Consider the following 25,432-nt stretch of genomic DNA (forward strand, 5'->3'; position numbering starts at 1 on the left):
TGGATTCAGCGCGCACAGCAAAGCTATGCTGCACAGTCGTTTCAGAAACAACGGCTGATCGACACTGAGTAGAAAGCTGCAACTCTGAGCAGCTCTTCCTCCCTTTGTCATTCTCAGCCAGGCCCGTATTAAGACAATGTGGTACTATTTACTAACTTACACAACTACATGTGGGCATATGAGCAGTGAGCAATATTCAAATATCTCATTTTAAAATGTTGAAATCAAAAAAAATCTTGATTTATTTATCATTTATTATTATTGTGACATCAGTGTTCACAAAACGAATAATGCATGGTCTTTCAACAATTTCAAGTAAATAATATAACAATTTATGAAAAATATTTTTTTAAAGCATGTGTCATGTGGTGCCCCCCCCCCCCCCATGGTTGGTGCCCCTGGGCACTGGCCCACTGACCCTTATGGATAATCCGGCCCTGTTCTCAGCATGTCCGTTTTGAGAACAGATGATATTAGTCAGGTAACTAAACACAGCGCCCGACCGACCATTGAACGTGAGCATGAAAAAAAATCCCGATCACTGGAACGCAAATAACGTGATTCCCCATGGCATGACAGGAAATAAGTTTGGAATTGCACATGTCCTGCGAGTAGAATTAGAAATATTTAAAGAAGGCATATGGACAATATTAAACCATAAGAAACAATGTTGTTGCTGCTGAAAACCGCAAGAGAAAATTGTTGAAAAAGTCAATGCATGCACGATATGAAAGTTATGTGATGGGGAATTAAAGCTGCTTTCACCACACTTCACTGTTCAACACAAAAGGGGGAGTATGTGTTTGTGTGTGTGTGTGTGTGGGGGGGGGGGGGGTGCATTGAAATGACATGGCAGCTAAAAATTTGTAAAAAAATAAATAAAAAAGCCAAAAATGAAAAAGTAAAGCAATAGTTACTTTTACTGGTAACTAGTTACTTTTATAGTTGAGTAACTCAGTTAGTAACTCAGTTACTTTTTGGGAAAAGTAACTAGTAACTATAACTAATTACTTTTTCAAAGTAACTTGCCCAACACTGGACATGCCCTAAACTGAGAAAAACGTGAGACGAGATATTTGAGGCACTTAGAAATGTACTTCATAAAACTTTTAACAAAGATCCTGTGATGATGCTGCTTGGTTTAATACCAAACAACATCACTGGAAGAGGATAAAATATCTTCTAAAATTATTATTGACTGCGGCTCTTAAATGTATCACAGTTAAATGGTTAAAGCCTGACCCACCAACGTACAATATGTGGATTGAAAAGGTCATGGAAATCTATCATATGGAACAAATAACTTATTGCCTGAGGCTTAAAAAAGACATATTTGTTAACAGATGGAAACCGGCCATGACCATATTGATGCAGTAAAATTATTTTTTTTTCCTTTCTTTATTTTTTATTTTTTTATAAAAAAAATTAATACATTTTATTTCTCTCACTTTTATTTATTTTTATTTATTATTATTTTCAATTCTACTTTTATTTCACTCATTTATCTTCATCTGTGCTGCCTGTTAATTTACCAACCACAGCTATGTTTGTGTCACTCCTGTTTAATCATGTAACCTGCTGTTAGGATATCAACGAGGTCAAGTGGAACGAGCTGTTGGAGGTAGAGTAGACGGATTTGGCCTTGATTGATGAACAGTCTTAGCTTACCTAGTCTAAAGTAAACTTAAAATAATGTGCGCATAAGAACCTAAAACAGGCCTAGCTCAAATAGTTGAACCCTAAATTGTAGATAACATGCCTGGACTGTGGTCTTGACTAAAAAATGCTGAATTATGAAGTATTCTTGCTGATTGATGCTAAGATGTTTCCATTGAGGTTTGTCTGGCCCTGTTCTTGGGACTGTTTTCGTTGTAATGTGCCTTTGGGACACACCAACGGGGGGGGGGGGGGGGGGGGGGGGGGGGGGGCTGCTAACGGACAACTGGACTGTTTTTTACAAAGTGCCTTTCGGGCACACCAGCAGAGATTGTGTGACCCCAGAGACTGAGCCGCACTATGGACTGCACACTGGTTGATCATCTTTGGTGATGTGCCATTTAGGCACATCATCAGGGCGTCTGTTAGGATATCAACAAGGTCAAGTGGAACAAGCTGTTTATCCCAGAACTGCATGGCACACTTAGATAGCACTGGCCCAAAAGATTGGCACATATCTATCAGATACCACCCCGGAGGTGACACAGTTTCTCTGCTGATGTCACAGTTTGCATGTGTACAGCCCTTGCATGGGTGGGTACCTAGATCCCTATATAATGTATGTGTGATGGGCAATCGGGGCTTCTTGCCGATCAAGAGCCCATCAGAGCTGGTGTGACTGTAACTGTTTCTCTGTCTTTGAAACAGATAAAATGTAACTAAAAGTATACTTGTCTGTTTAATGCGTCCTACATTCAAGGTGATAAGTAAGTGGGGGTCGCCTGAAGGGTAAAAAGAGCTGGGTCCACCAAGGGTGTTTCACCGTAGACGGAGCACGGTGAAAACAGTAACGCTGCTCTACTTGTAAGTTTAACCCGGTGCATGTACTTTTAAAGTTGCTTTAAGTACATCGTAAGTGAAGAGCAGCAGAGTAAATGTGGGCTCGTATGTGTATGTCTATGTAAGTTGCAAAAATTTAAATAAAAAAAAAGTGAAAATAGGCGCAGCCAAGGTGTTGAGGGGATCCGTTTTGGTGGCCTTACGATTGCATCTCTGCTATTTGCGGATGACGTGGTTCTATTGGCTTCATCAGGCCGTGGTCTACAACTCTCACTGGAGTGGTTTGAGTGTGAAGTGGCCGGGATGAGGATCAGTGCCTCCAAATCCGAGACCATGGTCTTAAGCCGGAAAAGTGCCTCCGCCGGGTTGGGCAGGATGTGCTGCCCCTAGTGGAAGAGTTAAAGTATCTTGGGGTCTTGTTCACGAATGAGAGGAAGATGGAGCAGGAGATCGACAAGCAGATTGGTGAGGCGTCTACTATGAAGGGGGCGCTGTACCTGTCCGTTGTGGTGAAGAGAGAGTTGAGCCAAAAGGCAAAGCTCTTGATTTACTGGTCGATCTGTTCCTACCCTCATCTATGGTCATGAGCCTTTGGGTCATGACCAAAAGAACGAGATCCCAGATACAAGCGTCCAAAATTAGTTTTCTCCGTAGTGTGTCTGGGCTCTCCCTTAGAGTGGCTGAGATCTCGCAAGAGCTGTGAGCTGTGCGTAAGTAAAATGGCGGCATACATGTAGTTCAAAATTAAATACACTCAGGTAAGTAATAACCAATAACTGAAAATTAAACAAAGTAAAGTTTAAACATTAACAATTGTCTCATTTTCACGAGGGAGCAAACTGGAAGAAGAGACCTTGACGAGCCTGGAGAGCTACCTGGTCGAGTGTTTTGACAACATCGTGATGGGGAAGAAAAAAAATCCCGCAGCCACAAACACACCTTCACTCAAACAAACTCGGTCTAGCTCTACCTGTGCTTCAACTTCCACCTTGTCTCCTGACAGGAGCTACAGCGACGTCCTGGAATCAATCGACAAAAAGCTTACCAGCCTGGACGCTCGCCTCGCCTTGTTAGAGGTGCTCCACAAAGAGTTTCAGGCTCTGAGAGAAGCGGTCGAATTTAGCCAAGCCCAGCTGGCTTCTGTTGCCGCGGAGAACGACGGGCTGAGGGGGGAAATCACGGAGCTCACTGAGGGGTTGACGCGGCTGACCGGCGAAAATAAGAAGATGAAAGAATCCATTCTGGACATACAGTCACAAAGTATGAGAGACAATCTCGTCTTTGCAGGCATCCCGGAGCGCCAAGAAGAGGACTCTGAGTTTGTTATACGTGAGTTTCTCCAGCAGAAGCTGAAAATACCGGCGGATCAGGTAAAAAACATCACCTTCCATCGCGTTTACCGGCTCGGAGGTAAGAAACCCGATAAAATCCGCCCTCGTCCGATTGTAGCCAAATTTGAGCATTATAAACAAAAAGTGTTTGTTAAAAGCTATGGCCGCGAATTGAGAGGAACGGATTTCAGTGTTAATAACCAGTTTCCTAAGGAAATCCTAGATCGTAGGCGAGTGTTATTTCCAATCAGGAAAAAATACATTAATGATGGCGTCAGAGCTAACGTTGCAGTTGACAAACTTTATATCAATGGTCAGTTGTTCAGAGATCAGAAGATCACTCCTTGGCTTTATTAGATGCACAAAGGGTGGATTTATAGCTGGATTTATAGCATTCTGGATCATGTAAAGTATTCCAATGGGAATACTTTACATGATCCAGAATGTATAAATAACACCTTCCGTGATTTCTACAAATCTTTATACACATCACAGATAAATCCATCAGACAATGTCATCAAGCAGTTTCTGGATAAAATTACACTTCCTAAACTTTTAGATAACCAAAGAACGACACTGGACTCACCGCTGACAACAGTTGAAGTTCAGGAAGCTTTAACAAGCATGCCCAATAAAAAGGCTCCAGGCCCAGATGGATTCCCTACTGAGTTTTATAAGGAGTTCTGGAGTATTCTGGCACCAACGGTTCACAGAATGTTGCAAGAAATTCAGGAAAATGGCAGATTTCCAGCTAATATCAACTCTGCAACCATCAGTCTTCTGCTTAAGCCAGGCAAAGATCCTATGTTGCCCACCAGTTATCATCCCATATCCTTAATCAACGTGGATATTAAAATAATATGTAAAGCTTTTGCAAAACGATTAGATAAAGTCACTCCTTTCATAATCCACCCGGACCAAACTGGTTTTATCAGAGGAAGGCAGTCATCCACAAACACACGCAGATTACTTAATTTAATAGATTATTCCTACAGTACAAATAATAAAACTATTATAATGTCTTTAGATGCAGAAAAAGCATTTGATAGAGTAAATTGGAATTTTTTATTTGCTACTCTGCATAAATTTGGTTTTGGCAATTTTTTTATAAATTGGTTAAAAATTTTATACAGCTCTCCTACAGCCTGTGTCAGGACAAATAATCAAACATCTTTCAGCTTTTGTCTCCAGAGGGGCACTAGGCAAGGATGCCCACTTTCCCCCTCACTTTTTGCCATTTTTATTGAACCTCTAGCAGCAACAATTAGACAAACAAAGGTTTTTTTATTTTTTATTATTCCTTTATTTAACCAGGAAAAGTCCCATTGAGATTAACAATCTCTTTTTCTTTTTCATTTTATTAAAGGTATAAAATGCATGAATATAGAGCATAAGATTAGTCTTTATGCTGATGATGTATTACTCTATCTTCAGCACTCAAACTCTTCCCTTTCTCAAGTAATTAGATTACTAGAATCCTTCTCAAAGGTTTCTGATTACTCTATAAACTGGTCTAAATCTACAGTACTGCCAATTAATTGCTCTTTCCAAAACCCCCTAGATTTACATTTGCGCTCAGGAAACATCACATATTTGGGTATCACTGTGTCATCTAAACTTGCGGATTTAGTAAAATCTAATCACATCCCACTTTTAAAAAAGATAGAAGATAACCTGGATAGATGGAAATCGCTTCCAATTTCACTCATGGGTAGGGTAGCTTCGATTAAAATGATGGTTTTACCTAGAATTAATTACTTATTTTCAATGATCCCCAATAAACCATCATCTGACTGGTTTAAATCTCTAGACTCTTCAATCTCTAAATTTCTTTGGAAAGATAAACCACCCCGTATCAGCTTAAAGACGCTACAGAAAACTAAAGACAGGTGGACTAGATCTGCCTAACTTCCATAAGTAGACTACAATATATCACTAAATGGATAATGCATAATCCTTTAGACGAGCCCTGGATAGATATAGAACAGAAAATATGCAATAATATCACGATTTCAGATTTGCCGTTTATTAGCTCAAATATAAAACGGCATACATGCTTTAAAAATATCAATATCAGCTCTACTCTGACAGCATGGTGGGAGTTTCTTAAAATGACAAAGTCATCACTTATCCCATGCAGTCGTACACCCATCTGGAACAACCCTGACATCTTACAAAATAATAATATGATAAACTTTACATACTGGAAGAATACAGGTATTGAATATCTGGAACATTTACTTGATGGAACCGAGTTCATCACTTTTGCCAAACTAAATATGCAATATGGCATTAGTAAAAATAAATTTTTGGAATATGAACAACTTAAATCTATAATTAGAAAAAAATTAAGCATATTAAAGGTGGTTTACAAATTCCAAGTAATATATCGGAGTTGCTAGATTTAAACCTCCCCAAACTACTGTCTAAATCATACAGGACACTGACTAAAATAGATGATTCAGTATCTCTTCCTATTATGAAATGGGAAGAGGATTTATCAGTTAGCTTTGAACAAAACTTCTGGGCTCAGATATGTCTAAGAACTTTCAAATTGACTAGAAACACCAACTTACAACTAATACAATACAAAATCCTTCACAGAGTACACTACACAGGACAAAGATTATTCAAGATGGGTTTGGCACAATCTAATATCTGTCCACACTGCATAGGCAATCATCCTGATAATTATATTCATGCGTTATGGTTATGCACACCAGTCCAGAGATTCTGGACACAGATATGTAAGGACTTATCAAAGTGCTTGAGTTGTAAAATTTCACCTTCCCCCTCAGTTTGCTTGCTTGGTAATTTTGAGGAAAGCCCTCTGGGGAATAAAATAGTTTACATGGTTTTCACTGCACTATGTATCGCAAAGAAAACTATCCTCATGAATTGGAAAAGTAAGCCACCATCACTTAGTGGAATGGGGGGCGGTGGGTTGCTTCCTGCAGGGCGCAGTGGCTGGGTGGAGGGGTTCCTGGGGCTCTGGGGGCACTCGAAGTGGGGCGCTTGGTGGGTCTGACTCCAGGGTCTGTTGCCCCCATCTGGGAGGAGCTTGGGAGGCCTACGGGTGGCCTACAGCGCCGCTTGCGTCGCTCTTGGGGAGCTACGCGGTGACGGACGTGGGTTACTGACCTGGTAGCTGTGCTGTCGCTGGGTGGGTCCTGGGTGGGTCTGGGGGCCTGGGGTCCCTGGGGCGCACCGCCCTCGGGCGGGGGCCCCGGCGAGGCCTCGGGGGTTCCGGTTCCGGGGGGTGTGTGTTGGATTTATTATAGTTATTCTACTTTTAATCTATATTCTAGTTATATTATGTTTCACTTATAATAACTAAATGACTATGCAATCTTATATTTTACTAATAACATTCTTGACCATTTACAATATTATATTATACTTATTACTGAAGTGTTATTTCTCCTTGCATCAGAACACAAGCATGCGAGCAGTTGCAGGTTGCACCCAATTGTATCTTGCAGCTGCCTGTGGAAGATAAAGAAGTTACTCCCATAACAATGAATGCTGTTGTTGTGTATTGGTTCCCTGCCTAATAGATTTCAACTGGTTTGTTCCCCTTCCCTCAGCAGTTGAAATCCTGTGTAACTAGGGCGTTCCAATTTTCAATAAAAAGCCTGGTGAGCGGAGACTGCTTCAGAGTGGTTTGGAGGATTGTAAACTGAGCAATCTCCGAGCCCTCTCCTTGCAAGATAAACATAACTGATTCTCTGTGTCTTCTTTGTGCAGGTTGCTGAATAAGATGTTTGGTGTTTAAACCTAACATTAAATGGTCCTTCGAGCCGGATTTCAACATACCTAACGATCCCAGCAGGTAAAGTGAGGTTCCAGCAAGTCTGTGGCCACAGCACTAAGACCCTTTCCGGGACTGGTCCCTCCTTTACGGGCTGGGATCCGAAGGTTGAAGAATTCCAGAGACACAGAGAATTGTGAGTAGAATTTCGTTAAAGAGGAATGAGTGAACATTTCAGATAAAAAACAGTTAAAGTCCGCAGGAGGACAGACTCCTCTAGTTTAAACTAACTAGTTAAATTCTGTGAAGGACGGCGGAGTCCTCTGTTTTAAAAAAAAAAAATAGGAAATCTAAACAGTTAAAGTCCGCAGGAGGACAGACTCCTCTAGTTTAAACAAACTAGTTAAATTCTGTGAAGGACGGCGGCGTCCTCTGTGTTAGATTAAAAGTAAGAGCTCAAAAGTGTGACTGTGTGTGTGTGAGGAAATACAAATACCACTAGGTATTTTATTTCATACCAAAACAGGCAAGAACAAATATGACGAGCTTTTGTGGATGCATGTAGGCAAGAAAACTCCACCTTGAAGGTTGAAGTGAGTTTTACCACAAACAGTTATTGATCGTCATCTTGTCTAAATAAACCCAGTGTTAGAACACAGCAGGTGTTGCAACCCACTGGGTCCAAACATTCACCAAAATGGGAAAGGGACAAAGTAAACAAAAACGCGAGCTGCTTGAAGAACTTACATGTAAAGATTGGAAAGTTGTTGAGAAAGAAGATAAAGCAGCAATTGTGCCCTTATGTTATTAGATAAAAAAAAAAGGTACAACTTCAATGGCAAACTATCCACTTCTGGCATAAACGAACTACAGGAAAAAATTAAATTAAAATGCAAAAACAAGGAGAAGCAAATGGCAAAAGAAGGTCTTGCCCAGACCCAAGTCTGGATAAAAACAGCAGGACCCACTCTGATCAAATTTAACATTTAGCTACATGGGTAAAATAATACAATTCAGGTTTAAGAGGTGACTTAACAAACAGAAAATAGCTAAAATTCCAGAAGGCTATCATTAATAAATCGGGAAATTTAAAGGGGAAATACAGAGCAACACTCTGGGAGTTTTTTGTTTTTTTTTTAGAACAAGGAGGTTTCGTATAAAAAAAAAAAAAGAAAGAGAGAGAGAGACGTCTCGCAGAACACTACGCGCAAGCTGTCTGTCTGTCTTGTACAACATATTGTGTCTGTGGAAATGAGATCATTTTGTTTGAGTGAGTGGGGGAGAGACTGCTTGGATCCGCGGAGATTGATGTCTGTGCGCAAATGGGTTTTTGTGTGTAAGTCTGTGTGTGTAGATTTGTGCGTATGACAGAGCTGAGAATAGCAACTGAAGCGTAAGAGAATTACGATGCATTTGATTGAAACTGGGGATAAAGGTTTTGTTTTTGTGTTATTTGGGTGCCTAATTATGGAGTACAGTTAACCAGAGCCGTGGGGAAAGTATTCAGTTACACTATTAATGCACGAAGCTTGTATTTGACAATGGATTCATGACAGCTGTAAAAATAATAGAGTAGGGTCTTTTTATATTGTAATGTTATAACTTTATTAACTTGGCAAACAGCATATGGGGAGATTATATGGGAGAAGTGGAGCTGGATGGAATATGTGTGGGGGAGACTTTTTACACTGATCTGAGGCGAACCTCGGGGGGACAGTTTGACCTAAAGCAGGACAATAGATATGATAAACAAACCTGACCATGATTTAAACATCTGAATGTGTTGGACGAAGAATTAACGGTTCCTGGTGACACCCCCAGGAACAACACATTATTAGAAACACCCATCAACCTTGCGCGTCATCTGTTACTACACCTACAGCCCCAACTTCGCTGAAAACAGCCGAGGATTGGTCACTGATAGTTGGTATGTCCCGCCTGCTGCTCAGGGCGCAGCCCTCCCCTCTAGAGGCAGACTTGCTGTCTCTGCATTTGACTAACTAAGGGACCGCTCAGGAATATGTGTTTGAGAAAGAGAGTAAATAATACATGAATAATAAAACTTATATCTGTGTTTAGGAGTTAAAAAATATTTCAGCATGAAATATTTATTTATTCACTCATTTTGTTTATACATTGTGTAAACATCAGGGCGTAATAATTTGTGATTTAGCTCATTATTGGCTATAGTTCATCATTTTATGGCACCAGAATGTTGTCATTCCAATTCTGAAAAGTACCTAAAAAGAAAAATAGTTTTTGTATAAGCATAATTTTAACTAGTGTGGTTTATTGTAAAAGTGCATATTAAAATTTCCAAATGAGCTTTTATACTTTCAGAAATATAAAAGATAGAATACGAGATTAATTGAAATTAAAATTTTAATAGTTTGAAAGCCCTAGTTTGAATATAATACACTAGACTTAAAACTGGTTGATCTAAGGAAAGCAGGAATTAGCTCACTAACAACTTCTGCTAATTGTAGGTCTAGGAATCACCAGTTAGCAGAAACAAAAGTTAAAAGTTAAAATGGAACTTAAAGCTGTTTGGTAAAAGTACAACCCGGTTGATTAGATAGATTTTATCAACCCTACGTCTAGTCATGCATCAGTTTTACAGTTATCCTCAGATGGAGTTGCTGATGTTTAAGAATTTATGAAGAATGTTACTGGTTTAAATTGTTTTACCACAGAAGTTAAACTTTGCAGAGCGACAGAAATCAACAGGAACAAAAAAGGATTTGGAAAAAATTAAAGGGCAGATCCCAAAGTATTTCTTTAATGTAAACACATTCTCTAAATTAGATAATTTGATGGCGAGCATCATGACTGTCAAGCTTTAGCCGAACAGACAGCCAAAAGCAGGGCTGATCTGAAGGACGTTCCCCTGACTGGGGGAGAAACATTGTTTGTAGATGGCTCATCCAAAAAGGATGACAAAGGCAAAACAAGAACTGGCTACTCTGTAGTGACCTCTGACACAGTACTAAAAGCTTTTTCTTTGCTACAACACTACTCTGCCCAAGCTGCAGAATTAGTGGCCTTGACTGAGGCCTGTAAACTCATGAAAGGAAAAAAAAAGTAACCATTTACACTGACAGCCTGTATGCCTTTGCAACCACACACACATTTGCCCAACATTGGAAAAATAGAGGCATGATAACATCGACTGGAAAACCAGTAACTCATGCAAATTTGTTAAAAGAACTCCTTCGAACCGTGCAGACACTTTCGTGTGCACCCTTTCTATGGACCCTGAGCCTTTAACTCATGATGTTTTAAGGGAAATGCAAAACCAGGCTCCACAACAAGAAATAAAACTGTGGCAGCGCAATGGTGCTGTACAGACAGATGGCTTGTACACCTGACCAGCAAATAAACCCATTCTGCCTAAAAATCTCTATAAATGGGCAGCAATTTTGAGCCATGGGAAGTCCCATGTCTCAACAGGAGGGATGGTGGGGTTAATAAACAAAGTATACACCACCTATGGGTTTAATTCTTATGGGGTTAATAAACAAAGTATACACCACCTATGGGTTTAATTCTTATTCAAAAAAAAAATTTTGTAGATCATTTCTGATATGTGCAAAAAACAATGCTCAGGGGAACCTGAGACCAAAAAGAGGTCAGTTTCCAAAACCTGATTATCCGTTTCAACATCTACACATGGACTTTATTGAATTAAGTCCTAGTGAAAGAAAAATATTGTCTGGTAATAGTTGATTCATTTTCCAAATGGATAGAACTATTTCCCACAAAACATCCAGATGCGTTAACAGTGGCAAAAGCTTTATGTAAAGACATTATCCCTTGTTATGGGATACCAGAAAAAATCTACAGTGATAATGGATCACAGGGTTAGTTGAGAGAACTAACGGAACAATAAAGAACAGACTAAGAAAGTGCATGGAAGAAACAGGAAGGCCGTGGACTCTGTGCCTAGACCTTGTTAAACTGCACATAAACATTACTAGCACAAATGGCCTGACACCCTATGAAATGGTGTTTGGTAAACCATATAGACTGCCCTATTTTGAGAACAAATGGGAAACTGACGATGAAAGCACTCTAGCAGACTATATGAGAAAAATGCTGGAAAAACAGAAACAAGTGACAGAACAAACTGACAGTGTTACAACTTCTGTGTCTCCACAAGAAAACCAGTTAGTTGAACCAGGGGACTGGGTTCTGATAAAAAGCATAAAGAAGAAACATTGGCATGCACCTAAGTGGGAAGGACCTTTCCAGGTTTTGCTGACCACTGGAACTGCTGTAAAGATTGCAGAGCGGAGCACGTGGATTCACTTAACACATTGCAAAAGAATCATTAAATCATAAAGTCACAATTTCCATTATATCATTCAATTTGACTGTATTAGTCTGCCTCCTAGTGATTGCTTTGTGGTATCTGTTGTAGTATTGTAATTCTTCAACGACCCTCAGAGTAAGTCCGTTGTACAAAGGGGGTTGTATTTCTAGTATACAATCGTCTCAAATCGGTGAAGATTGTCCACACCTCTGCCGAGGGGTCTTTAGGAAGGATTTCAATCTGCAAACAGAATGCTAACTGAAAAAGGGAAAAGACTTGTGTGGTTGGGGATAGCCATCCTAACCGTGGCAGCAGTAGTTATATGGCTATGGGAAGCTCAAATTCCTTATGGAACTAAAAAAGCCAGAGAACCAAGAAGAGTGGGCTACTACAATCCTAAACCTTCCCAAATTATGAAACTATTACAAAATCCATGTAAAGCGTCGAAAGATGACAAAAGAACTGAAGAGCTATATTTTTGTTATCAGAATAATAAGATCCGGACTGTGATTAGTTTTAATAAAGACCAATTCAAGATAGGAGGTTACAAAGCTTCTGATTGGAAAGGTTACAAATGGTATTTAGATGGCACAGGAATGAAACAGACAGGGCACAATTGGGAAAATGTGTTTGAGACAACAGATCATACGTGGAGACAAAACACATATGGTACGAGTAACATTGCCAGACAGTGGAAAGGAAAGGTGAAACTAACTGATGCCAGTAATACTATTTTCCTGACGATAAATACCACCCATAAACCTTTTGGAAAACCAGCCAGTTTCAGAAAATTTAAAGATCCTCCCTGTCATGGTTTAGCCCTGTGTATTTGGCGCCCTCACCAGACAGATCCGTGCATTACCTTGTTTTTCTGCCCAAACCTGACAACAATAATGATGCCTGAAGTTACTTTAGGACAAAAAACTGTCTCTCCAATAACTCCACACATATATGTAGATCCTACTGCAGATGATTGGTTCAAAATTACCACAGGAATGTCCGGAAAAAAAACAATAATTGGCTTTTAATGGTGGAACAAGCTGCTCATACTGTATCCACAGGTTGTTTAGTTTGTATGGGTCCCAGACCCTTGCTACAGGTTGTACCAGCAACAATGACTCCCGAATGTCTGACTGAAATAATGAATAACACAGTGCCTTCTGGAAACTGTACATTCTGGGACACTATTTACCCTCTAACTACTGAAGATAAAGGAAAACCGCTGTTTTCAAAACATGTGGCTCCAGGTAACTTCACATGTGTAAATAGAACTGGATCAGGCAAAAAATTAGGAAAGTTAAATGAGACCCAGTGTACAGAAATACTTTCAGTAAACATAACTTTCAAACCTGTAGCACGTAGTGACATCTGGTGGTGGTGTGGTGATAATAGATTGTTTGACAAACTCCCTTATAACACCATTGGCCTTTGTGCATCTGTGACATTGATTTTGCCAGTTTCTATAACTCCACTTACAGTACGGGAATTGTTGACCGCGGTGAAAAGTGTTTTTCCACACACTTGGCAAAAAAAGAAACAAGAGAGCAGTACAAGGTTGGAGTGAGGACGATCCAACTTATATTGATAGCATAGGAGTTCCCCGCGGAGTTCCAGATGAGTACAAAATCGTAAATCAGATTGCAGCAGGATTTGAATCTGTTATTTGTTGGTGGTGCACTATAAATAAAAACGTAGACAGAATCAACTACATCCATTATAACGTTCAGAGATTAGGTAATAAAACAGAACAAGGTTTTGCAGCCATCCATGAACAACTGTCAGCTACCTCTATAATGGCTTTCCAGAACAGAATTGCTGTTGATATGCTCCTAGCAGAAAAAGGAGGTGTCTGTGCCATCTTTGGAGAACAGTGTTGTACCTTTATTCCAAATAACACTGCGGCAGATGGCAGCTTGACAAAGGCCCTAGAAGGCCTCCGTTCCTTAAACAGCAAAATGAAAGACCATTCTGGAGTTGATACATCTATGTGGGATGGCTTTGGAGAAGTGTTTGGAAAATACAAACAGCTAATGGTATCAATTTTAATGTCTATTGCTGTGTTTGCAGCTATTCTGACCTTATGTGGATGTTGTTGTATTCCGTGTATAAGAACATTGTGCACTAGAGTGATAACAACAGCCATACAGCCCGTAAAAGAGGAAATGTATGCGCTGCTTGCAACTGAAAAATCACCAGCTGATTCTGAAAATGAAGACGAAGAGACATCTCTTAATTTTCCAGACCTGTATCCTGATCCCGACGACTGTGACGACCTCTGGGTGTAACCTTTAAGTTGTGAATGAATTTATGGTTGAAAATCTGACAAGAAGAGACCAATAAAGGATGAAACATAGCTTAAAGTGAATAAACAGGAGGGTAATGTTGGATTTATTATAGTTATTCTACTTTTAATCTATATTCTAGTTATATTATGTTTCACTTATAATAACTAAATGACTATGCAATCTTATATTTTACTAATAACATTCTTGACCATTTACAATATTATATTATACTTATTACTGAAGTGTTATTTCTCCTTGCATCAGAACACAAGCATGCGAGCAGTTGCAGGTTGCACCCAATTGTATCTTGCAGCTGCCTGTGGAAGATAAAGAAGTTACTCCCATAACAATGAATGCTGTTGTTGTGTATTGGTTCCCTGCCTAATAGATTTCAACTGGTTTGTTCCCCTTCCCTCAGCAGTTGAAATCCTGTGTAACTAGGGCGTTCCAATTTTCAATAAAAAGCCTGGTGAGCGGAGACTGCTTCAGAGTGGTTTGGAGGATTGTAAACTGAGCAATCTCCGAGCCCTCTCCTTGCAAGATAAACATAACTGATTCTCTGTGTCTTCTTTGTGCAGGTTGCTGAATAAGATGTTTGGTGTTTAAACCTAACAGTGTGCCGCTTGGGGTCTGGGCCGGCGTGCGCCCGGGTGTCTGCCCCTGCACGGGGCCTCTGGTGCGCTAGGGGGCCTCAGGGCCTATTGAGCTGGTAGGGGGCATGGTCATTAACATCTCAGGGCAGATGCTCTTCCCTTTCTTTGGGTTGGCACTCTGCTAGTGGGGGGAGGGGAGAGAGGGGGAGTGGTGACTTACCCAGCCTGGATGTCTACTGTCGAATGTATGGTGAGATGTTTGAATGTTAGTGTTGGGGAGGGGTTAAGTCTACGGGGGGGGGATGGACGTTCTGGTGGGCTTGTGTCCGGCCCACTGTCCCGGTCCTGGTCCATGTAGTCTCCCGGTGCGGGTTTCGCCGGGGGGGTGGGGCTTGGGATGGCCAGGGTCCCCCATCTTATTAATTTATTTGTTTATTTTTATATATATATATATATTATTATTATTATTATTATTATTATTAATTTTTTTTGGGGGGGGGGGGGGTTAAAGCCAGTAGGCTTGGTGGGTGGGCTGGGGGAGGTGGAGGTGTTGGTCCTGGTGGGTGGTTGGCTGGCGGGCCCCGCGGCCTCTCCCCGGCCCCCGGGCTATGGTGGTGCCGCTGGAGGGGCCCCTTTCTCCGGGTGGGGCTTTCGGGGAGCGGGGTGCCTATTGGAGTCAGTAGGGGAGCTGGCTCCCTGGGTTTGCTCCCCAGTCCTTTGCTCCCCATCCCCGGACTCCTCCCTCTGCCTGCTCCATCACGCCGCCACACATGTAGGTCCTTGGGGGAGGGGGCGTTACTGGAGGTTGTCACTTTCTGGTGACGTCCCTCTCCCCAATTTTATCATGTATTTTAGACACTTTCACTTCAAACATTTTCACAACGCACATTCATGTAGGCCACGATATGGGGGGGGGGGACATCTGGGGGGGCGGCTTATGTTGTGTGAGCCTTTCTTCGGACGGCTCCCTTCACCCTCTCTCGCATTTAGACATTGAGGGTTCTGGGTAGTTGCTTGGAGGGGGGCGCTGGCACCAGCTTCCTTCCTGAGGGGGGGCGGGCTGTGCCGTGCACCCCCTTCGGTGCTCCCAATTTTAAACACACCTGAGATCAACATGCAACAACACAACATCTGAGCGGGCGTACACCCCCGATCTCCGATCGCGGCACAGAGTCTGGGGCCTGGAGGAGGTGCGGGCCACTGGGTTGGGCTCTTGGCGGGGGGGCTGCTGCGGGTAGCCAGCGGCTTGCCGGGTCTGGGGCTGACACCTCTGCTCTCCCCAGGAAGGGATGGGGGGCAGGGGTGGCTAGGGTAAGGTCGGGGTGGGAGGGGGTTTATTAGGTATATAGTGGGTGAGGGGGGGGTTCTGGTCGGGTGGCCCGTACGGGTCGTGTTGGCCCCCCCTCTTTGGGGGCCCTGATCCGGGGGGCGTCTGGTCCGGGGGCGGGGCCAGGGGTCGGGCACAGGCAGTCGTATAGTTGAATTGTGGTGACCACCCCACCTGGGATTTTTGGATGTGAATGTTATGTGGGAATGTGTGTACAGTGTCCTTTTTTTGTGTCGTGAGTGGGGCACTAGGGAGGGATGGTGTGAATGAGATTTTTTATTTTTATTTTTTTTCCAGGTTCGGGTTCGGTCCGCTCCCTCTTCCAAGAACATCTCAAGTCTCCGATAGGTGCGGAGCCCATCCCCCCACGTCCTGCCCTCCTCCGCTGCGTTGGCGGGCGCCTTGGCCCTCTGGCGCATTGACGGTCCTTGAGTTTAGGGCGAGTTCCCGGGTGGGCGCCGGCCCATTCCCGGGGGCGGCTTCCCGGGGCCTGGCCCCCCGGGGGGCGGCCGGGGCCCCTGCCGCGGGGGCGGGGCGACCCTGGGGCCTCTGGCCCCCAGGGCTAATGGTCAGGACCACTTCAGCGCGGCTGGCTGCCGGCGAAGCCCACGGGCTCGTCCCCGCGGCTCTTGGGGGTGTCGGCATTGCGGTGGCTGGGGGATTTCCCCGGGGTCGTCTCTCCTCTTTCCTTGGGGGGGGGGGGGGGGGGGGGTTGCAGATTTCCTGTGATGGCCCCTCTCGGGCGCACTGCTTTGGGGGCCCCTTTGGGAGTCCGGGGTTATGGGTCCCCTGACCCCTGCCTCTGTGCTCGGGGAAGGTGGGTCTTTGGTTCTCCACAACCACTATCGAGCTATTTCCTTCTGTATAATTTTCACCTAAACTAGTGCACTCTCACAAACTCCCACAGGTGCTGGGTCCCAGGTATTAAATGTTCACTTATATACAGAAAGCCTATAATTTATTTATTTATTTTCTTTCACTTTCTTTTTTAAGGTATCACATTACACATGTCAGCTTAAATAATAATACATATGATTTAGCAATGGTATAAAGGTGTTACTCGATTGTATCTGTTCCTTTATGTCTGTTGGTTGTGCTGTTCTTTTTGCGTCTCTTTCCAGGTGATGGAGCAGACAGAGGACGTTTTATCATTCTCTTCCTTTTATCTCTTCTTTCTTTCACCTCTTCTCTTTCTTTTTTTCTCTTCTTGTTCTTCCTTTACTCTCCCACTTAAAAGAAAAAGAAAAAAAAAAGATATAGAGATAGGGTGAGGAGCTCAGTCATCCGGGGAGGACTCAGAGTAGAGCCGCTGCTTCTCCATGTCGAGAGGAGCCAGTTGAGGTGGCTCGGGCATCAGGTTAGGATGCCTCCCTGGTGAGGTGTTCCAGGCACATCCCACCGGGAGGAGACCCAGAGGGATACACAGGACACGCTGGAGGGACTATGTCTCTCTGCTGGCCTGGGAACGCCTTGGGATTCCCTCGGAGGAGCTGGCCTAAGTGGCTGGGGAGAGGGATGTCTGGGCCTCCCTACTGAAGCTGCTACCCCCACGACCCGACCCCGGATAAGCGGAAAAGGATGTTTGCACCTCCCACTTGGTGAAGAAGGCCAAACAAAGGGTCTTTGTGCCTTGCTGTGTGCTGTAATGTCTATCAGACTGACCCTGCATCTGTGCTATACATTTTATGGAAAAAAAACATTACCATGGACCTGCAAGGGGAGCCTGGTGTGTGTGTGCACAGCAACAGGTGGCATAACTCAGGCTCAAGTTAGCAGTAAAACCTGAATGCAGACCCAGAATGGACTGATTGTAAGTTACGGCTAATCATAAAAACTATTTAAAAATGTCATGAGTTACATAATGACAATAAAAACTTTTCATTCTTATATTCACCCAGCTAGAAATGAGGTGGAAGTTTACTCTAATAAGCATCAGCAGGGTCCTCTGAGGAACAGAGTAGAGGGACTTTCACCTGATATACAGGTAGATCTAAAAGCCCTGGCTATGACAGAAAACCAAAGGAACCCTCTGTGTGAACTTCTCGCTTTACATCAAGATGTAAAACTGATAAGGTGCTTGGTTTGCTGAAAATCACAGCATTTATTCCTGGAGTAGCTAAAAACATTAAAAAGGTCATTTAGATCGACATATTACTTTTCATTCCTGCAGCCGGTCAAATTCTCTGTTGAAAGAAAAAGGTTTTGCGCAATAAACTGTGAAAATATAACACATCTACACAATAAGTTCATAAGTGAGCCTCCCTCTTCTCTACCACGTTTCCTGTGCTGATTCTGAACAATAAGCTTTGGGTTGTTTGTAGGTGCAGTAATAAAAATAAACCACAGCAATTGATCACAAATGCAAAGAACTATCACAGATTAATTAATTCCCTTCACACAATATGTGTAATATTTTAAACAAATATGGCTTTATTGAAAATAAAATACAGATACCATTTTATTTATGCAGCATTAGTAACTGAAATATTAATACTGATAAGACAAAAGATGTTCCATTTTAAAAAGGTTTTCTGTGGTCTGTTTGAACTTAGTTTGAGCTTGTTTCACATTTGTTGAATCATTAAAAGCAGTTAGCTAGCAGGCTATAGTTAGATAGCCTGGGATCAGTAAATTCAATTAAATCCTTCCTATCTATATTGCTATTATTTACCATGTCAAGTTTCATTGGACCCAGATGATTCCACAAATGAGCCTCCCTCCACCGCCTTTTCCTTCTCAATGCTCCAAGTGGGGAACATTCTGTGGAAGACCAAAGTGATGAAGGCTGCAGGGCCAGATGGCATCAGCTCCAGGCTCCTGAGGGGCTGTATGGATGATCTTTAACATCAGCCTGAAGCAGAGGAAAGTACAACTGGGGAAAGCCTCCTGTGTGGTACCAGTGCCTAAGACCACACATCCAAAGACCTCAACAGCTACAGGCGATGGCATCACACCTGATGAAAACCCTCAAGAGGCTAATCCTCAACCATGGTGTGGTCTTCACTGGATCCACTGCAGTTTGCCTTCCAGCCTGCCATCGGGGTGAATGATGGCATCAACTACCTGTTGCATAGAGTTCTGGCCCGTCTGGGGAATCCTGGGAGCACCGTGAGGATTATGTTGATTTCTCCAGTGTGTTCAACTCCTTTACAACATGGACATGGAGCTGTGCTTCTGACAGACTGATCTGTAGCACAGGAAGGAATTGTGCTGGCACTGTTTCTGTTCACCCTCTATACTGCAGACTTCTCCATCAGCTCAACAGGTTGCCACCTTCATAAGTTCTCTCATCACAGAGGAGGACGAGTCCGAGTAGACAGTGAAGCCAGCAGAAGCATTTCATGCTAAATGCAGGTAGGACAAAGGAAGTGGTGATTGACTTTCACAGGTTCAGACCCACCTCACTGACACAGCTGAACATCAAGGGGACTGATGTGGAGATAGTGGACTCTTATAAGTGCCTGGGTGTTCACCTGAACAATAAACTGGACTGGAGTCATAATATTGATGCTCTTTACAGGAATCAGAGCAGACTATCTGCTTAGGAGGCTGATGTCTTTTGGACTGCAGGGGGCGCTCCTTTTAACGCATCATAGAAGGTTGATGCCATCTTTTATTGTCTGTTGGAGCAGCAGCTTATCTGAAGCTGAGAGAAAGTGACTGAATGAACTAATTAAGAGGACCGGCTCTGTCCTGGGACCCAGTGCAGTTGGCAGTTTTTTCATTGCTAAGAATTGTGCTTTGCCACTGTCACGCCCCAATTTACCCATTGTGATACAATAATGGAATTTGTAATCTAATCTTAATAGTGGCAGCATGAAGTAGGTGAGTAGATTTTTCCTGATCATTTCTACAAGAAGTCACAGTTTCTAATATTTATTAGTAAGCAGGAAGATAAAATAGTATCTAACAAAATCTAAAATGTTATATTAATTTCACACACTCTGTGACAACCAAAATAATCCTACAGCAGGCTGGGCAGAATATTAAACCCTCTGCCTGTAATAAGAATATTGAAGATAAACCAAGAAACTCATGAATTGGTCAAAGCTTTTGAGCAAGTGTAAAAAAAACTTTTATTGAACTTGTCAAAACTATGTACCTTAAATCTAGGTTCATATGATGGATGCAAGATCCACTTCAGGCACTTATTGCTTCATTTGAGATTTACCTGTTCTAATGGAAAGTTTTACCCTTTATGTCGCTGAAAGAATGAATGAAAACACCCTTTTAATATTAAGTACTTCTCAAACTGGGATTAGGAAGATCTTCATGCGGCCAAGTTGCAAAATCCTTTTCATTCAGACAGGGGCATCGCTGACAGGACAGATATGCAGAATCAGGGTGGTCGACTTATATAGGACAGGATCACTAGCTCTCTCTGAGCCTCATGTAGCAGTCCGACCGCGAATGCAGCAGGGACAGCAGTGCAGTGATTCATGGATGAAGAGATCACACTCAATACAGAACACGCTGTGGCACGAAGAACAGGTGAATACCTGGATGGCAGCAGATGGAGAGAGAAGGGAGAAACGCTTCAGATATTAAGGAATTCATCACATGAGCAGGAAAAATTATTGGTCCAACAGTTCCTGACAGTGGCCAACATAACAGACCTTCAATTTGAGAGCAAACCCTTCTCTAGTTCCACACACATCAGTTAATTCTGTGTTCTTTAGAAACATAATTTCTGTAACAACTGCCTGTATGTTCTAAACTCCATCGACTGGAAAGCAGGCCTGTTTCAATAGAACAGTTTTTTGGCCTGGAGAAAACACTCATTCTAAAGATGACACATTAAAAAGGAAGACCAGTGTCAGCAGGAACTCAGCAGGTGGCTGGGGGTATTTAACACTTCTCCTAACACATACTACCTAATTTGATGTTCATGAAAATATTCTACAAAGCTAACAGCCTGACTTACAGGAGGATTTCTAGGAAGAATGGAGCTAGCACTCTTCTTCCTGGAAAACCTAAAAAACAAGCTTTCAGGTATTTCTTACATTTTTATCCTGCAGCTGCCTTTGACAGGCTTGACAGAAGCTGAAAGAAAAAGAAGACACTTGATGCAACACAGAAGTGATTTATGCAGCAGTAATAAATTGAGGAAATCTATGTGTTACCTATTCTCCTTATAATCCTCAGCTGTACTGTCAATAAATGGATGGAGGGGAAACAGGTGATGGAAGGATCTGGCCAGGTGTGGAGCAGACACCAGTGTCAAACCTAGAGACATAGAAAAATGAGCGGCAGCAGTTGCCTGAAACATTCAATTCAATTTTATTTATATAGTGCCAATTCATGACACATGTCATCTCAAGGCACTTTACAAAGTCAAATTCAATCATATACAGATTGGTCAAAAATTTCCTATATAAGGGAACCAGTTGATTGCTTCAAAGTCCCGACAAGCAGCATTCACTTCCACACAGTGAATGCCTGTATTACACATACCACAGACTTTACACTCCACAGGAAGCTCAGTGTACTTTGCGTGGCACTGCGGACAGAAGTATCCACCCAGAGTCAGAGCTGGAGTACTGACGCTGTCCAGGTGACTGGGGAAAACACAGAGGGAACTCAGTGTGGTAAACAGCTGTTCCTATGGCGGAGTTTCATGATTTTTGTACTTACGACATGCTGAATGAAGGCTTGACATCCTGATCCCTCATACAGGCCACGGTGTGCTGAGGAAAACCTGAGCAAAAGTAGGCTCCAGTTAACATTTACGAATGATCTGAAGCACAGAGGGTGCGCATGAGGAGTGTTGCGTCATTTAGCTCGAAGGAGGGGCGCAGCGTGTGCGTAGTGTGCATTGAGCTAATAACAGCTAGTGCGTCAGCTTATTTACACCGGGATGTTTTCTCCCAGGCGGGAATTTTAATGTTGCTCTCATAATATGGGGTGGAGCCAGATTGAAGTCCACTGTCATCTCTACAGTCTTTAGTAGATTTAGCTCCAGGCGGTTCTCAGTGCACCAGTGGACCAGCCAATCCACCTACTCTCAATATAGACTCATCATCGGCCAGGATAGAGTGCTAAGACGCCAATATTCATCTTTTCAACACTGATTTAATAATTAGAACCTAATTAATTTCAAACAATTGCTTTTGACGTTTTCCAGTCTGGCTTCCGTGCTCACCACAATACAGAGACCGCCCTTATCAAGGTGTTTAATGACATCCATATAAATACAGACTGTGGAAGAACCACCGTGCTGGTTCTATTGGACCTCAGTGCAGCATTCGATACTGTCGATCACTCCATCCTGTTAGAACGCCTGGAGAACTGGGTCGGCCTCTCTGGTAGAGCTCTCCACTGGTTTAAATCCTACTTAAAGGACAGGAAATTCTTTGTATCAGTAGGTAACTTTACATCAGAGATTACAAAAATCACATGTAGGGTTCCCCAAGGGTCCATTCTGGGTCTCCTCCTTTTCAATATCTACATGCTCCCTCTTGCTCAGATAATAAAAAACAACAACATCAGCTACCATAACTATGCTGACGACACACACTTTTACATCACCATGTCACCAGGTGACTATGAACCAGTTCAGGCACTAAGTAAATGTTTAGAAGAAATCAATACGTGGATGTGCCAAAATTTTCTTCAGTTGAATAAAAACAAAACAGAAGTAATAATATTTGGACCAATAGAGGACAGATCAAAGGTTAGCACACAGCTTCAGTCGCTTCAGCTAAAAACCACTGATCAGGCCCGAAATCTGGGAATGGTGATGGACTCAGACCTGAACCTCCAAAGGCATCTAAAGACAGTTACAAGGTCAGCTTTCTATCACCTGAAGAATATTTCCAGGATTAAAGGACTAATGTCTCAGAAGGATCTGGAAAAACTATTCCATGCGTTTATTTTTAGTCGAATTAATTACTGCAACAGTGTTTTCACAGGTCTGCCTAAAAAGTGGATCAGACAGCTGCAGCTGATCCAGAACGCTGCTGCCCGTGTCCTCACTAAGACTAAGAAAGTGGAGCACATAACCCCAGTTCTAAAGTCCTTACACTGGCTCCCTGTATCTCAGAGAATAGACTTTAAAATCCTTCTGAAATCTCTTAATGGCCTAGCACCTAAGTACATCACAGACTTGTTATCAGTGTATCAACCCTCCAGACCATTAAGGTCTTCTGGCTCCAGCCTGCTCTGCAGACCCAGAACCAGAACCAAACACGGAGAAGCAGCATTTAGTTTCTATGCTCCACTTATCTGGAACAAACTTCCAGAAAACTGTAAAGGTGCGGAAAGCCTGAGTTCCTTTAAATCAAGATTAAAAACACATTTGTTTAGGATTGCCTTCAACTGTTCTAGTTAACTGAAACACCACTAGTTTTTTTATGTTTTATTTTCTATCTACATTTTATTCCTACTTGCTTTTATTCTGTTTTATTTTGCTATATTTTAATCATGTAAAGCATTTTGCATTGTCTTTGTACTGAATTGTGCTATATAAATACATTTGCCTTTGCCTTATATTCTGTGTCACACCTGAGTTTTTATATCCAGCATTTTCCATGAGTGGTGAAAAAGCATCCTCCATCTGGTGCAAGTTATACATTTACTGACTAAAATGTTAGGCAGTGTTATGGAAATATATAATCAGTTTTTGTGTTAATCATATATTTTTCTTAAAGCAGTAAGAGTTACCTAAGTTTTAAAATAATATGGTTAAACTGAGGACGGAGTGTGCAGGGTCAGGCAACAGGCAATAAATTCACCCAACCGTCTTGTGGGATAGTAGGCAAAGTGGGAATCACATGAGGTTTTATGGTGGGTACCCATCAAGGAGGTTGATGGTGAAAGCTTTTTAATTGTTCTTGATGCTTATCTTAGTAAACTCCTAGAACACCTGTTAAAATATATCAAGAACCTGGCGCCTTGTTTGACACTGGAATGTGGATCTGTTTTGCTTCTGAGAAGACAAGCACCGATAGAGACTGAGTGTGCATATAGACTTCACCCACCTTGTCAATCATGCAACCGGTACAGAAGGGTGGAATCCACCGTATTACTACATGAGCTTTAGGATAACGTCGTAAGTGTGTGTCTCCTCTTGGAATTCCAATTGTAATAAATATATGTATATTTAAAGTGTTTTGTCTCTGATAATTGTTTTCTTCCTTTGCTGCCAAATTTACAAACTGTGTGAGTCGGGCCGTAGTGAATGAGACAAAACTATAGGCCACCACATCAGATCTGGTGCCGTGACCCAGATTTGGTAGTAAGTGGAAGGACTTTTTGAATCGGCTACGAAGCAGGAATCATCACACAGCATCACAGGTTTGACCCAAAAAAAGGTAAGGGGATTTTATTCTCCTATTGGCTGAATTAGACGTAGGCTAAATCAAGTGGTGCTGTGGATGAAAAACTGTCTTCTCAAAATGTCAGAGACCAAACCACGAGGATTTGGAGGGTTGCACGTACTTTATGTTGAAACCGAGGAAAGGTTGAATGAGATTTATATTTAAGTTTATGTTGAAAACTTAAAATAAAATAAGATAAAAACTATAAAATATAAGTAAAGACAAAAAATAGGAGATCGAAAAGAGAGAGCGAGATGGATCACATTGGATATGATTCATGTTACATACTCTGATATGGTAGGTGGCGGTATGCACCTAAAAGTCATGGTTGCAATCTGCCATTGCATCCTGGCCTCCCTTCACTGGTTGCCTGTTTATCTTAGAGTTCAGTTTAAAGAACTTTTGTTTGTTTTTTAAGTTTTAAACAGCTTTGCCCACCTTACTTAAATGAGCTTCTCCTTCACCTTTACACCCCTGCTTGCTCATTCACGTCTGCTGACCAACTGCTTACAGTCATTCACAGATCTGAGCAGAGGCTTAGAGGGAACAGGGCCTTCTCTATTGGGTCCCGCTAAGTTATAGAACGACCTTTGTACATTTGACAAGCCCCTCTGCTGTCCAGTTTTAATACGAGTCTTAAAACCTATTTTCACTCATTGGCCATCAACCTTACTGAGATTTTATCTTTCTCAAGTTTTCTTGGTACTTGTATTTCTGCTGTGCTGGCTGGTTCTATTATGTTTGATATCAAGTTTTTTTATTATTAATTATTATCATTATTGCTTTAAACTGTTGAGTCTTTACCAGTCACTTTATTAGATGTTATTTTGTTTTACCTCGTGTTAAAGTGCTATTTAAATAATGATGACAATGATGATGATTATGATCACAAGAAACTTTTGCCTCACCTCCCAGAAGCTGGATAGAAAAGACAAAAACGTTTTTCACACCTCACTTAGTAACTCAAGGAATTATTTTAAACTAAATATTTTAGGCTCAAATATTAAACTGTTTATTGG

At 42.1% G+C, this 25,432-nt stretch overlaps 1 protein-coding gene across 4 annotated transcripts in view; it reads right to left on the reverse strand.

Annotated features, from left to right (window-relative positions):
- Window positions 1-20,146: 20,146 nt before the first annotated feature.
- The window catches only part of gtf2h2 (general transcription factor IIH, polypeptide 2), a 57,010-nt gene continuing 51,724 nt past the window's right edge, over window positions 20,147-25,432 (reverse strand). For all 4 annotated transcript variants that reach the window (XM_036144723.1, XM_036144722.1, XM_036144724.1 and 1 more), the window contains 5 exons: window positions 21,730-21,793; window positions 21,550-21,653; window positions 21,219-21,321; window positions 21,099-21,138; window positions 20,147-20,594 (listed from right to left, as the gene is read on the reverse strand). In XM_036144723.1, the coding sequence (XP_036000616.1) occupies window positions 20,484-20,594; window positions 21,099-21,138; window positions 21,219-21,321; window positions 21,550-21,653; window positions 21,730-21,793 (422 nt within the window). In that variant the 3' untranslated portion in view covers window positions 20,147-20,483. The remainder of the gene's footprint in view (window positions 20,595-21,098; window positions 21,139-21,218; window positions 21,322-21,549; window positions 21,654-21,729; window positions 21,794-25,432) is intronic.

Source organism: Fundulus heteroclitus, chromosome 12 (genome assembly GCF_011125445.2).
Source record: "Fundulus heteroclitus isolate FHET01 chromosome 12, MU-UCD_Fhet_4.1, whole genome shotgun sequence".
Classification (NCBI taxonomy): Eukaryota; Metazoa; Chordata; class Actinopteri; order Cyprinodontiformes; family Fundulidae; genus Fundulus; species Fundulus heteroclitus.